General features: G+C 36.3%; 5 protein-coding genes across 5 annotated transcripts; 3 read left to right on the top strand and 2 right to left on the bottom strand.

Annotated features, from left to right (window-relative positions):
- Nucleotides 1–264: 264 nt before the first annotated feature.
- On the bottom strand, nt 265–1,560 carry LOC17896402 (3-oxoacyl-[acyl-carrier-protein] reductase FabG). The gene is made up of 2 exons (XM_006302965.2): nt 1,549–1,560; nt 265–600 (listed from the first exon to the last, which is right to left on the bottom strand). The coding sequence occupies exons 1-2, from the start codon at nt 1,558–1,560 to the stop codon at nt 265–267; spliced, it is 348 nt and encodes a 115-aa protein (XP_006303027.2).
- Nucleotides 1,561–1,587: 27 nt separating this feature from the next.
- LOC17894791 (probable disease resistance protein At1g63360) lies at nt 1,588–4,204 on the top strand. Its single transcript, XM_006301155.2, has 2 exons — nt 1,588–3,856; nt 3,958–4,204. The coding sequence occupies exon 1, from the start codon at nt 1,656–1,658 to the stop codon at nt 3,852–3,854; it is 2,199 nt and encodes a 732-aa protein (XP_006301217.1). The 5' UTR covers nt 1,588–1,655; the 3' UTR covers nt 3,855–3,856; nt 3,958–4,204.
- A 269-nt stretch (nt 4,205–4,473) lies between these two features.
- Nucleotides 4,474–5,299, bottom strand: LOC17895380 (3-oxoacyl-[acyl-carrier-protein] reductase FabG). Its single transcript, XM_006302842.2, has 2 exons — nt 5,138–5,299; nt 4,474–5,046 (listed from the first exon to the last, which is right to left on the bottom strand). The coding sequence occupies exons 1-2, from the start codon at nt 5,153–5,155 to the stop codon at nt 4,474–4,476; spliced, it is 591 nt and encodes a 196-aa protein (XP_006302904.2). The 5' UTR covers nt 5,156–5,299.
- A 1,207-nt stretch (nt 5,300–6,506) lies between these two features.
- LOC17895093 (probable disease resistance protein At1g63360) lies at nt 6,507–8,973 on the top strand. The gene has a single exon (XM_006301089.2). The coding sequence runs from the start codon at nt 6,575–6,577 to the stop codon at nt 8,876–8,878; it is 2,304 nt and encodes a 767-aa protein (XP_006301151.1). The 5' UTR covers nt 6,507–6,574; the 3' UTR covers nt 8,879–8,973.
- A 1,794-nt stretch (nt 8,974–10,767) lies between these two features.
- Nucleotides 10,768–13,859, top strand: LOC17894663 (probable disease resistance protein At1g63360). The gene is made up of 2 exons (XM_023788321.1): nt 10,768–13,540; nt 13,633–13,859. The coding sequence occupies exons 1-2, from the start codon at nt 10,856–10,858 to the stop codon at nt 13,636–13,638; spliced, it is 2,691 nt and encodes an 896-aa protein (XP_023644089.1). The 5' UTR covers nt 10,768–10,855; the 3' UTR covers nt 13,639–13,859.
- The last annotated feature ends 1,045 nt before the right edge of the window (nt 13,860–14,904 follow it).

The following is a 14,904-nucleotide window of genomic DNA, read 5'->3' as shown; positions in this document are numbered from 1 at the left end:
GGTTTAATTACTTATTTTTTTCTTCAAGTTGTTCACCCAACACCTACTAATATATGACCGGTACAGTACTCAACCACCTTTTTGTTTATGTCCCATATATTCATAGTAACACATGCGCTTTTATCTTTATTTAATCAAAACCATGAAATTTGAAAAACTCAATTACTTTATAAGATGCGTTTTCTACTTTTAAAAGTATGTAACACATATTAGCAAGGGAATACCAGAGAGGGTGAATATAAGAAAAATCTTGACATTAGTTAATCAACTGGACTTGACATTGCCTCTGATTCCAGCATTGTTAATCAACACATCGATGTTTCCAAAGATTTCCCAAGCCTCTTTAACCGCTTTCTGAATGGTGGCTCCGTCCGATGAAACGTCTAACTCAAGTGCTGCGGCTTGGATCCCGGTTGAACCGAAGCTATTGATTTCAGAACAGAGAGAGTTGAGTCTATCCACACGACGGGCTGCTGCGATAATCTTACAACCAGCTTTGCCAAGATCAAGACAGATCTCTCTTCCTATGCCAGAGGAAGCTCCTGCCACAAGAACCACTTTATCTTTGAGCTCACACCATGGCTCCAATTGCCTCAACACCTGCTTAATCAAGATAATTTTAAAACTTTTAACAAAATTTAAAAAAAATTGATTGATTTCAATTGTTACTTGTTTTAATGTTTTAATTGATAAGGAAATGATTAAAAAAGTCTAATTCCAACGACCAAAAAAAAAGGAGGAAAAAGGTGGAAAGAAAATGAGAAAGATGTTAATTAATTTGAAAGATAATTTCTTAATTCAATATTTTATCTATTTTTAATGGCATATCGTATAATTAAGTACATTAGAAAACAGATTTTCATAAATTTTTATAATTTATCAGAGACTGACTAAGAGAGACACTTATTCTCTTAGTGTTCATGTTTGGAATTGAGCTTTACGTTGAGGTGTTGTGTTGTTATATATGATCGTCGCTGGCCATTGCGTGACTCTCACAGCAAAGATCACAAAACGAAACGCGTTGAAGTTCGAAATCAAGAAGACAATAGACTCGTATTCAATGTCGTCACATATGTATGTTTCTCAGTTACTACTGATAGACGTCTTTACAACGTACAAAGTTTATACTAAAAACTACTGAAAACTCTAGACAAGACTTGCCGAGCAAGTATAACATAAGGCTAAATTCACTGAACTGAGATTGTTCTTTTGTTATTAAGGCTTAGATTATAGAGAGATTGATTCTTGTCAAGTCTTAGCTAATAGCTTTATAGGAACAGTGAAACATATACGCTTTAGTAGTAATAAGTGTGATTGTGATGATCTTCTTGTTTCGTGATTCCAACATCATTAACTTAGGCGTGTAAAGTGTTTAATCACGTAATTTAGATAGGATTCGGTATTAGAATTTCATAGGAACAGTGAATACATTTCATTCTCAAGTCTTCTTCGGTCAGCCAAAATACCAAAAAACAGAAATTAATTATTGATTTTTCAAAAGATGAGTGACTTTTCAAACATGGAAATTGCACATATCCTTGGACTCACTTGATGGAGCATTATCTTACTTCTTGTGGACTAAAAAGAACGTCTTCCAATTATTCTCTTCACCCTCTCTGGTTTTTTTTTTGCTCAGATCTCAACTTTTTTTCAAAATGGGGAATTGTATCTCCCTCTCAATAAATTTGGATGAACCGGTGAAGGAAGTCTATAGATGGCTAGTTAAGCAAGCTCGAACACGATCGGCGGAGGAACTACCTCTTCAAGCGACAATTGTTGGTCAAGAGAAAATGCTCAAGAAAGCATGGAAACATCTCATGGAAGATGAAGTTGGTCTTATAGGTATGCACGGTATGGGCGGTGTTGGGAAGACAACTCTTCTCACACAGATCAACAATAAGTTAAGTAAGAGTAGACGTGGATTTGATTACGTTATTTGGGTTGTGGTGTCTAAAGAATTGCAGATAGAGAAGATTCAAGATGGTATCGCTGAAAAAGTTGGTCTTGGTGGAGAGGAGTGGAACCAAAAAGATAAAGGTCAAAAGGCGGTTCATTTATTCAATTTCTTAAAGAAAAAGAAATTTGTGTTGTTTTTAGATGACATATGGGAGAAGGTGGAATTAGCTGAGATCGGAGTTCCGGATCCAAGATCACAAAAAGGATGCAAAGTGGCATTTACCACTCGTTCTCAGGATGTATGTGGACGCATGGGGGTTGAAAACCCAATGGAAGTCCGATGCTTGGACGAAACAGATGCATTTGATTTGTTCCAAAAGAAGGTTGGAGAAACAACACTTGGAAGCGACCCTGGAATCCCTGAACTTGCGAGAACAGTTGCAAAAAAATGTTGTGGCCTACCATTGGCTCTCAACATCATAGGCGAGACCATGTCATGCAAGAAGACGGTACAAGAATGGCGTAACGCTATAAATGTTTTGAATTCATACGCTGCAGAGTTTGATGGCATGGAGGATAAGGTCCTTCCGCTTTTGAAATTTAGCTACGATAGCCTTAACGGGGAGCATGTCAAATCGTGTTTACTATATTGCGCATTATATCCGGAAGATGCTAGAATTGTGAAAGAAGAATTGATAGAGCACTGGATATGCGGGGAAATCACAGATGGAAGTGAAGGTATAGAAAGGGCTGAAGACGAGGGTTATGAGATTATTGGTAGTCTTGTCCGCGCATCATTGTTGATGGAGTGGGGTGAAAGGGGACGAGGTGTTGTATGTATGCATGATGTTGTTCGTGAAATGGCCCTATGGATTGCTTCTGAAATGGGAAAACAAAAAGAGGCCTTTGTTGTGCATGCAGGTGTTGGGTTACTTGAAATTCCAAAGGTTAAGAATTGGAACGTTGTGAGAAGGATGTCATTAAGGGATAATAAGATTGTTCATCTCGTTGGCAGTCCTGAATGTATGGAACTCACAACTTTGCTCCTGGGAAGGGGAGAATATGGAAGAATCTCGAGTGAATTCTTCAATTACATGCCAAAGCTAGCTGTTTTGGATCTATGGTGTAATCGAAGTCTCTCTGAATTGCCAGAAGGAATATCAAATCTAGTTTCCTTGCAATATCTCAACTTGTCATTCACCAGTATACCTTGTTTGCCAAAGAAGGTACTACAAGCGTTGAAAAAACTAATTCACTTGGATTTGCAGTATACATCAAAGCTTAAAAGTATTGTTGGGATATCAGATCTGTATAGTTTGAAAGTTTTGAAATTACGTGGATCTGATTTACCATGGGATCTCGACACAGTGAAGGAGTTGGAAACTTTGGAACATTTAGAAATTTTGACCATAAGTTTCAATGTTGCTCCAAGTCTGGAACGTTTTTTGAGCTCTCCTAAGCTGAAGAGTATTACAAGATCTCTAGTGATCTCTGAAGAATTTGTATCATCACCAAATAGAAATCATGAATCAACTGGAATATCACTTTCAGGATCTATGGACAAGCTTCGGGAATTCAGAATTGAGAGCTGCCGTATCCCTGAGATAAAGATCGGAAGAATATGCAGCTTCTTGAGCCTTGTCAGAGTGTATATAATAGATTGTGATAGCTTGAAGGAATTGACGTTTCTGATGTTCGCTCCAAATCTTAGAATTCTTCAAGTTCGGGAAGCAAAAGACCTAGAAGATATAATAAAAGAAGAGAAAGCGTGTGAAGTTGAAGAATCAGGGATTGTTCCTTTCCAAAAGCTGAATGTTCTTTGTTTAGAAAATCTACCGAAGCTGAAGAATATATATTGGAGTCCTCTACCCTTTCCATGTCTAGAGAAAATCGATGTAAGGAATTGTCCAAATCTGAATTCGATTCCAAAAGTGGCAAGCAGGGTGAAAATGGATTAAAGGTCTAACATTTATCCTCTTTCTCTTATTTAGTTTTTCAAGGATTCTAACTGCTTACATCTTTAATGCCTCTCGTCTCTTTTTGTCTCATTTTTTATTATAGGGTTATTGATTCAAGAAGAAGGAGACCCAATTGAGGTGAGTGGGAAGTTGATAATGTCGCCAGTTGTGTTAATAATTTGTTCAAAAGGGAAACTTTCTATCTCTTTTATCTATGTGAAATCTGTATCATGCTCTGTATTGCATTATGTGAAATCTGTATCATACTCTGTATTGCTTTCTGTGTGTTTTTATTATTATTTAAAGACTAGTGATGATGAATGGCTTTGAATTGATCAGCATTTCCGATTCTTGTGATTTCTTATGATAAATCTTGCAAACATATTGTTCATAATAATAACAATGAATAGATCTTTAATTGCTTGTGAGTAAAGATCAATTTCCTTGGAAAGAAAAGGAAAATATATACATCTTCTATGATGATTTGAATCCTTATAACATCGTAGAAATCATTCAACTATATATATCGGTTATCCTATATGTGTAAAGTTGTGAGTTTGGTAACACAACAGGTCAGGACGAAGCAAATCTCAATACATTATATCAAAAACCTAGTCTTCTAAACACCTAACTCAATAGCCATCATCCTCGTTATGGTGTCAACACCACCTTTAGAACAAGCATATGCAAGTCCACCGGGCAACAAACCGCGGTGAAGCCCAGAGATCGATGAGATGTTAATCACCGAGCCACCGCGTTTAGCATCACGCATCAAAACACAGACGTATTTGGATACTAGCCAAGATCCGGTTAAATTGGTTCTAAAGACTTTGTCCCATTCTTCTTCTGACCAATCCAAACTAGACTTGACATTGCCTCTGATTCCAGCATTGTTAATCAACACATCTATGTTTCCAAAGATTTCCCAAGCTTCTTTAACCGCTCTCTGAATGGTGTCTCCGTCCGATGAAACGTCTAACTCAAGTGCTGCGGCTTGGATCCCGGCTGAATCGAAGCTGTTGATTTCAGAGCAGAGAGAGTTGAGACGATCAACACGACGAGCTGCTGCGATAATCTTACAACCAGCTTTGCCTAGATCAAGACAGATCTCTCTTCCTATACCAGAGGAAGCTCCTGTCACAAGAACCACTTTATTTTTGAGCTCACACCATTGCTCTAATTGCCTCAACACCTGCTTGATTCAAGACAATTCAAATCACTATAATTTGGAGAGATCTCATTATTAAAGGACAAAATGGAAAATGAGAGAAAAGGAATCTCACAGTTTGATGATTGCTCATATTGCTTGATGTTTCACTGTGTAGTGTCGGCGGAGAAGGAGAAGTATCAATAACACAGATTAGAAAATAACAGCCAAACTGATCAAATGAACTGGTCCGTGTAACACACCAAACTAATTACAGTTTCTGATTATGATTCGTATAGACAGATTCTCAGGTGATTGATCAAAGAGCACTTAAAACACTTTTTGGTTAGGTTGAAATTCGGACATTTTATATTCGGAATTTTTTGGTTTTTTTTTTTTTTTTTGCTAAAAGTGTAAATATTCATTAAAATGAAAATGTTTAGGTAAAAAAATTGGTCCCATGGCAGAAAAAAGATAAAAACATGGAAGCAAATTTCAAACATGGAATTTTTTGGTTTACTAATATAATTTTAAAACTTTTAACAAAATTTAAAAATAATTGATTGATTTCAATTGTTACTTGTTTTAATGTTTTAATTGATAAGGAAATGATTAAAAAAAGTCTAATTCCAACGACAACAAAAAAAAAGGGGGGAAAAAGGTGGAAAGAAAATGAGAAAGATGTTAACTAATTTGAATTTGAAAGATAATTTCTTAATTCAATATTTTATCTATTTTTAATGGCATATCGTATAATTAAGTACATTAGAAAACAGATTTTCATAAATTTTTATAATTTATCAGAGACTGACTAAGAGAGGCACTTATTCTCTTAGTGTTCATGTTTGGAATTGAGCTTTACGTTGAGGTGTTGTGTTGTTATATATGATCGTCGCTGGCCATTGCGTGACTCTCACAGCAAAGATCACAAAACGAAACGCGTTGAAGTTCGAAATCAAGAAGACAATAGACTCGTATTCAATGTCGTCACATATGTATGTTTCTCAGTTACTACTGATAGACGTCTTTACAACGTACAAAGTTTATACTAAAAACTACTGAAAACTCTAGACAAGACTTGCCGAGCAAGTATAACATAAGGCTAAATTCACTGAACTGAGATTGTTCTTTTGTTATTAAGGCTTAGATTATAGAGAGATTGATTCTTGTCAAGTCTTAGCTAATAGCTTTATAGGAACAGTGAAACATATACGCTTTAGTAGTAATAAGTGTGATTGTGATGATCTTCTTGTTTCGTGATTCCAACATCATTAACTTAGGCGTGTAAAGTGTTTAATCACGTAATTTAGATAGGATTCGGTATTAGAATTTCATAGGAACAGTGAATACATTTCATTCTCAAGTCTTCTTCGGTCAGCCAAAATACCAAAAAACAGAAATTAATTATTGATTTTTCAAAAGATGAGTGACTTTTCAAACATGGATATAAGGTATCCAAGACTCACTTGATGGAGCATTATCTTACTTCTTGTGGACTAAAAAGAACGTCTTCCAATTATTCTCTTCACCCTCTCTGGTTTTTTTTTTGCTCAGATCTCAACTTTTTTTCAAAATGGGGAATTGTATCTCCCTCTCAATAAATTTGGATGAACCGGTGAAGGAAGTCTATAGATGGCTAGTTAAGCAAGCTCGAACACGATCGGCGGAGGAACTACCTCTTCAAGCGACAATTGTTGGTCAAGAGAAAATGCTCAAGAAAGCATGGAAACATCTCATGGAAGATGAAGTTGGTCTTATAGGTATGCACGGTATGGGCGGTGTTGGGAAGACAACTCTTCTCACACAGATCAACAATAAGTTAAGTAAGAGTAGACGTGGATTTGATTACGTTATTTGGGTTGTGGTGTCTAAAGAATTGCAGATAGAGAAGATTCAAGATGGTATCGCTGAAAAAGTTGGTCTTGGTGGAGAGGAGTGGAACCAAAAAGATAAAGGTCAAAAGGCGGTTCATTTATTCAATTTCTTAAAGAAAAAGAAATTTGTGTTGTTTTTAGATGACATATGGGAGAAGGTGGAATTAGCTGAGATCGGAGTTCCGGATCCAAGATCACAAAAAGGATGCAAAGTGGCATTTACCACTCGTTCTCAGGATGTATGTGGACGCATGGGGGTTGAAAACCCAATGGAAGTCCGATGCTTGGACGAAACAGATGCATTTGATTTGTTCCAAAAGAAGGTTGGAGAAACAACACTTGGAAGCGACCCTGGAATCCCTGAACTTGCGAGAACAGTTGCAAAAAAATGTTGTGGCCTACCATTGGCTCTCAACATCATAGGCGAGACCATGTCATGCAAGAAGACGGTACAAGAATGGCGTAACGCTATAAATGTTTTGAATTCATACGCTGCAGAGTTTGATGGCATGGAGGATAAGGTCCTTCCGCTTTTGAAATTTAGCTACGATAGCCTTAACGGGGAGCATGTCAAATCGTGTTTACTATATTGCGCATTATATCCGGAAGATGCTAGAATTGTGAAAGAAGAATTGATAGAGCACTGGATATGCGGGGAAATCACAGATGGAAGTGAAGGTATAGAAAGGGCTGAAGACGAGGGTTATGAGATTATTGGTAGTCTTGTCCGCGCATCATTGTTGATGGAGTGGGGTGAAAGGGGACGAGGTGTTGTATGTATGCATGATGTTGTTCGTGAAATGGCCCTATGGATTGCTTCTGAAATGGGAAAACAAAAAGAGGCCTTTGTTGTGCATGCAGGTGTTGGGTTACTTGAAATTCCAAAGGTTAAGAATTGGAACGTTGTGAGAAGGATGTCATTAAGGGATAATAAGATTGTTCATCTCGTTGGCAGTCCTGAATGTATGGAACTCACAACTTTGCTCCTGGGAAGGGGAGAATATGGAAGAATCTCGAGTGAATTCTTCAATTACATGCCAAAGCTAGCTGTTTTGGATCTATGGTGTAATCGAAGTCTCTCTGAATTGCCAGAAGGAATATCAAATCTAGTTTCCTTGCAATATCTCAACTTGTCATTCACCAGTATACCTTGTTTGCCAAAGAAGGTACTACAAGCGTTGAAAAAACTAATTCACTTGGATTTGGAGTATACATCAAAGCTTAAAAGTATTGTTGGGATATCAGATCTGTATAGTTTGAAAGTTTTGAAATTACGTGGATCTGATTTACCATGGGATCTCGACACAGTGAAGGAGTTGGAAACTTTGGAACATTTAGAAATTTTGACCATAAGTTTCAATGTTGCTCCAAGTCTGGAACGTTTTTTGAGCTCTCCTAAGCTGAAGAGTATTACAAGATCTCTAGTGATCTCTGAAGAATTTGTATCATCACCAAATAGAAATCATGAATCAACTGGAATATCACTTTCAGGATCTATGGACAAGTTTCGGGAATTCGGTATTGAGAAGTGCCGTATCCCTGAGATAAAGATCGGAAGAATATGCAGCTTCTTGAGCCTTGTCAGAGTGTATATAATAGATTGTGATAGCTTGAATGAATTGACGTTTCTGATGTTCGCTCCAAATCTTAGAGTTCTTGATATTTGGGGTGCAAAAGACATGGAAGATATAATAAACAGAGAGAAAGCTTGTGAATGTGAAGAATCGGTGAATATTCCTTTCGAAAAGCTGAATGTTCTTTATTTAGGTAATCTACCACAGCTGAAGAATATATATTGGAGTCCTCTACCCTTTCCATGTCTAGAGAGAATCGATGTAAGGAATTGTCCAAATCTGAAAAAGCTTCCACTTGATTCCCAAAGTGGCAAGCAAGGTGAAAATGGATGCATCATAGGTTACGGATCTCCACGATGGATTAAAGGTGTGCAATGGGAAGACGAAGCTACCAAAAGACGATTTTTATCTTCATGCAAAGAGGTCTAACATTTATTTATCTTCTCTTATCTTCCATATGTATTATAGTAACACATGCACTTTTATCTTTATTTAATCAAAACCATGAAATTTGAAAAACTAAATTACTTGATAATATGCGTTTTCTACTTTTATAAGTATGTAACACATATTAGCAAGGGAATACTGAATTCCCAAGCCTGTTTAACCGCTTTCTGAACGGTTGCTCCGTCCGATGAAACGTCTAACTCAAGTGCTGCGGCTTGGATCCCGGTTGAACCGAAGCTATTGATTTCAGAGCAGAGAGAGTTGAGACGATCAACACGACGAGCTGCTGCGATAATCTTACAACCAGCTTTGCCAAGATCAAGACAGATCTCTCTTCCTATACCAGAGGAAGCTCCTGTCACAAGAACCACTTTATCTTTGAGCTCACACCATGGCTCTAATTGCCTCAACACCTGCTTGATCAAGACAATTCAAATCACTATAATTTGGAGAGAACTCATCATAAAGAAAGTGAAGGGAAATATGGAAAACGAGAGAAAAGGAATCTGACAGTTTGATGATTGCTCATACTGCTTGATGCTTCACTTTGTGTGTTGGTGGAGAAGGAGAAAGAATAACTAATAAGGTGGCAATATAAAACTGGTTCGTGTTAACACACCAAACTAATTAGAGTTTGTATCTTTGTGATGTATTCCAAGTTAAAATGATTTTCCTGTACTGATAAGAAGTGTGTGTGATTGTGATTTTATAGATTCTCAGGTGACCGATCAAAGAACACTTAAAACACTTTCGGTTTAGGTAATTTCGGGATTTTACATTCAGAGTTTTTGGTGTACTAATAATAATTTTCAAAATTATAAATAATTGATTACTTTCAAATGTTCAACTTAATGTTGCAGAATTCCTCAAAATACCACAGTCACAGTTAAGATTTAAGAATTGTTGAATACTTGAACGCTGTTAGTTAAGTTGAAATTTCGGGCAATTTTAAAGTTAATTTTTGGTTTACTAATAATAAATTTTAAAGTGACACAAATCACAAAGAGTGAAAATATTTCAAATATTATTTCTGGTTAAAAAGATTGAATAAGAAATGTTTTAAAAATCTTAATTCAACAAAAAGGAGTAAAAAGTGGAAAGAAAATGAGAAAGACCTTACTTAATTTGAAATATAATTGTATATTTTCTTAATTCAATATTTTATCCATTTTCTAATTATGGCAGATTAAATAACCAAGTATATAATAAAAGTGATTTTCTTTTAATTATTCAGAGAAGTAGATAACAGACACTTGTTCATAGCCTCATAGTCTTCATGCTTGGAACTGGGTATTAACTTGTGCAATGGAGAAGATCGAGCTCTATATCGAGGTCGCAGTGTTGTTATCATGGTCTCAGACTCTCAGGCTATACCATCACTTTCACAGCGAAGATCACAAAACAAAACTTAAGAAAGACACTTGACTCGTACATTCACTTGTTTAGGTCACAGAATGTAAAACCTGACTCGATATAAAGAATGGTACATTACTCAAAACCCTAGACAAAACTTGCTTAGACTAGAAAGATTGATTATTGTTAAGTCTTGGCTAATCTTTATAGGAACAGTGAAGCATAGGCTTTAGTAAATAAGTGTGATTGTGAATTTGTGATGCTCTTCTTCAACATCGTGAACTTCACTAACTTAGAGGACTTGAGTCAAGTCTTCTTCGGTCAGCCATGATTAATATTATCTAACCAACCACAATTTTCTTTGCAAAAAAAAAAACGAATTGATTTTTCCAAAGGATGATTTTTCAACCATGCAAATTGAAAAACAAATATCTTTGGACTCACTCGATCGAGCATTATCTTACTTCTTGTGGACTAAAAAGAACGTCTTCAAAATTATTCTATGTATTCTCTCTATCTTCAATTATTCTCTGCATCCTCTCTGTTTTTCTTGCTAAGAAATTCACTAGTAAATTTCAAATTGCAGATCTCTCTTTTTTTCTGTAAATGGGGAATTGCTTCTCCGCCTCATTAAGTTTGGATGAACCGGTGCAGAAAGTCTTTGAATGGCTAGTTGAGAAAAGAGGTTATACTCATAATCTCGTCAATAATCTCGTGGATTTGGAGGCAACCATGGAAGAACTCAAGGCTAAACGGGATGATTTGTTAAGAAGGCGCAAAAGAGAGGAGGATATAAGTCCACTAATGCTTGAAAAGTTCCAGGTATGGCTTAATACAATTGAGACTATCGCAGATAAAGTCAATGGTATAGTTAATGATAGAAATATTGAACGTCAAAGTTTTATATCGAGATACCGTTACGGGGAAAGTGTTTTCTTGACGTTGAAAAAAGTTGAGAAACTCAAAAATGAAGATTTTGAAGTGATTGCTGTAACACATGAGGTGAAGGAGCTACCTCTTCAACCGACAATTGTTGGTCAAGAAAAAATGCTCGAGAAGGCATGGAATCATCTCATAGAAGATGGAGTTGGTGTTATGGGTTTCTACGGTATGGGCGGTGTAGGGAAGACAACTCTTCTCAAACAGATCTACAATAAATTCAGTAACGATAGACGGGGATTTGAGCACGTTATTTTGGTTGTGGTGTCAAGAGACTCACAGATGGAGAAGATTCAAGATGATATCGCTCATGAAGTTGGTCTTAATAGAGAGGAGTGGAAACAAAAGGATAAAAGTCAAAAGGAGGTTTGTTTACACAATTTCTTAAAGGAAAAGAGATTCGTGTTGTTTTTAGATGACGTATGGAAGAAGGTGGATTTAACTGAGATCGGAGTTCCGGATCCAAGATCACAAAAAGGATGTAAATTGGCATTTACGACTCGTTCTCAGGAAGTATGTAGGCGCATGGCGGTTGAAAAACTTATGGAAGTTCGATGTTTGGAGGAAAATGAAGCATTTGATTTGTTCCAAAAGAAGGTTGGAGAAACAACACTTGGAAGCAATCCGGGAATCCTCGAACTTGCAAGTAAAGTTGTTAAAAAATGTTGTGGCCTACCATTGGCTCTCAACATCATAGGGGAGACTATGTCATGCAAGGAGACAGTAGAAGAATGGCGTAACGCTATAAATGTTTTGAATTCATACGCTGCAGAGTTTGATGGCATGGAGGATAAGGTCCTTCCGCTTTTGAAATTTAGCTATGATAGCCTTAAAGGGGACCATGTCAAATCGTGTTTGCTATATTGCGCGTTATTTCCAGAAGATGCTGTAATTCGGAAAAAAGAATTGATAGAGTACTGGATATGCGAGGAATTCATAGATGGAAGTGAAAGTATAGAAAGGGCTGAGGACAAGGGTTATGAGATTATTGGTAGTCTTGCCCGCGCATCATTGTTAATGGAGGGGGTTGCTTACGATGGAGAAGCTTTTGTGTTTATGCACGATGTTGTTCGTGAAATGGCCTTATGGATCGCTTCTGAACTGGGAATACAAAAAGAGGCATTCGTTGTGAGTGCAGGTGTTGGGTTACTTGAAATTCCAAAGGTTAAGAATTGGAACGTTGTGAGAAGAATGTCGTTAATGGATAAAAAGATTCATCTCGATGGCAGCCCTGAATGTATGGAACTCACAACTTTGCTCCTGAGAGTGGGAGGATATGAAAGAGGAAACTGGAGAGATTGGGAAAAGATGATAGAACTGTTAGTGATCTCGATTGGATTGAAAAAGATCTCGAGTGGATTGGAAATCTCGAGTGAATTCTTCAATTACATGCCAAAGCTAGTTGTTTTGGATCTATCGCGTAATCGAAGTCTCTCTGAATTGCCAGAAGGAATATCAAATCTAGTTTCCTTGCAATATCTCAACTTGACAGAAACCAGTATACGCTGTTTGCCAAAGAAGGTACTACAAGCGTTGAAAAAACTAATTCACTTGGATTTGGAGTATACATCAAAGCTTGAAAGTATTGTTGGGATATCAGATCTGTGTAGTTTGAAAGTTTTGAAATTAAGTGGAACTCATTTACCATGGGATCTCGACACAGTGAAGGAGTTGGAAACTTTGGAACATTTAGAAATTTTAACCATAATTTTCAATGTTACTCCAAGTCTGGAACGTTTTTTGAGCTCTCCTAGGCTGAAGAGTATTACACGATCTCTAGTGATCTGGGATGAAGTTGTATCATCACCAAATAGAAATCTTGAATCAACTGGGATATCACTTTCAGGATCTATTGACAAGCTTCGGGAATTCAGTATTGTGAGGTGCCGTATCCCTGAGATAAAGATCGGAAGAATATGCAGCTTCTTGAGCCTTGTCAGAGTGTATATAACAGATTGTGATAGCTTGAAGGAATTGACGTTTCTGATGTTCGCTCCAAATCTTAGAGTTCTTAATGTTCGGGATGCAAAAGACATGGAAGATATAATAAACAGAGAGAAAGCTTGTGAATGGGAAGAATCGGTGAATATTCCTTTCCAAAAGCTGAATGAAGTTTATTTAGGTAATCTACCACAGCTGAAGAATATATATTGGAGTCCTCTACCATTTCCATGCCTAGAGAAAATCGAAGTAAGGAATTGTCCAAGTCTGAAAAAGCTTCCACTTGATTCCCAAAGTGGCAAGCAAGGTGAAAATGGATGCATCATACGCTACACATCTCCACGATGGATTAAAGGTGTGCAATGGGAAGACGAAGCTACCAAAATACGATTCTTATCTTCATGCAAAAAGGTCTAACATTTATTTATCTTCTCTTATTTGATTTTCAAGGATTCTAACTGCTTCCATATGTAATGCCTCTCAATTCTTTTTGTCTGTGTTAGATTTAATTATAGGAGGATCGATTCTAGGAGAAGGAGACCCATGCTTATTTACTAAGGGAGGTTCATAATGTCGTCGATCGTTCGGGTTAATTTGTTCCAAATCAAAACTTTCTATCTTTTTATTATAATACTATGTATTGCATTATGTGAATATGATTTCTAATAATATTGCAAAAAAATTGTTGAAACTAATGATGATTTGAATCCTTATAACATTGTGACAATCATATATTCACAAAAATCAACTATCCTATTTTTGTAAAGTATTGTGATAAATCCAAGAAAGAAACATTGGCTTAACTAAAGTAGGATTTTGATAACACAACTGGTAAAGAAGATGCAAAGTGTGAGTCTGATTCTAGCTAGTCAGATTAGGTACAATTTCTATTGTGTGCATAATATAAAGATTTGTGTGTTTGAATGTGGTTTGTAGCTACTCTGTTCCTAACCATGATATCATGGTCTTCTCTCTATCCGAAGAGTTTTAGTGCCAAAGTTTACCTCATAAGCTTGTACATGTCTCAGTCTTAGGGCATGTGTATCGGTTGTGGTTGTCCCCCAAAATTTTTTTTTTTCAAAACTTTTGAATTAAAAAAAGAAAAAAAAAGAATGTAACCAATCGCGGGCCGCCACCGCGATTAGTGAAAGAAGGAAGCGCGGGACGTCCCGTTTTTGTTGACGACCCACCCTTTTCTTTTTTGTTTTGATTTATTTTTAATATGAAAAATATGTAGGACTTTGGTTATTAACACCAATGTCCATGGTCTTAGACTCTTAGCCACCAAACTATGAGAGCTTCTGTTTATTAAGAAGACTGTCCACAACCAACAACATTTATACGTTTGCATTTTTTTGGCAATAAATTTTGTTCCCTTGAATTTTAATCACTTCAATAATATTTTATTTTTGAAAGTGGTTTTGATATAATCTAACTCTTCTTCTTATCACATCAGTTAAATTAAAAAATGGATTTGGTTTAATTACTTATTTTTCTTCAAGTTGTTCACCCAACACCTACTAATATATGACCGGTACAGTACTCAACCACCTTTTTGTTTATGTCCCATATATTCATAGTAACACATGCGCTTTTATCTTTATTTAATCAAAACCCATGAAATTTGAAAAACTAAATTACTCGATAAGATGCGTTTTCTACTTTTAAAAGTATGTAACACATATTAGCAAGGAATTACTGAATACATGTATAAAATGGACATAATTTTTGTTTATCATAAATATATGTATATATTTTTTTTTTGATGTTTCAAT

The sequence above is a fragment of the Capsella rubella genome, unplaced genomic scaffold (genome assembly GCF_000375325.1).
Source record: "Capsella rubella cultivar Monte Gargano unplaced genomic scaffold, Caprub1_0 scaffold_2, whole genome shotgun sequence".
NCBI classification, from domain to species: domain Eukaryota; kingdom Viridiplantae; phylum Streptophyta; class Magnoliopsida; order Brassicales; family Brassicaceae; genus Capsella; species Capsella rubella.
The sequence above is the reverse complement of the archived record's forward strand: the minus strand, read 5'-3'. Positions and strand labels throughout refer to the sequence as shown.

What these genes read in the sequence shown, in the direction of transcription:
- LOC17894791 (XM_006301155.2), top strand. Translation starts at nt 1,656, where the DNA reads ATGGGGAATTGTATCTCCCTCTCAATAAATTTGGATGAACCGGTGAAG.
- LOC17894663 (XM_023788321.1), top strand. Translation starts at nt 10,856, where the DNA reads ATGGGGAATTGCTTCTCCGCCTCATTAAGTTTGGATGAACCGGTGCAG.
- LOC17895093 (XM_006301089.2), top strand. Translation starts at nt 6,575, where the DNA reads ATGGGGAATTGTATCTCCCTCTCAATAAATTTGGATGAACCGGTGAAG.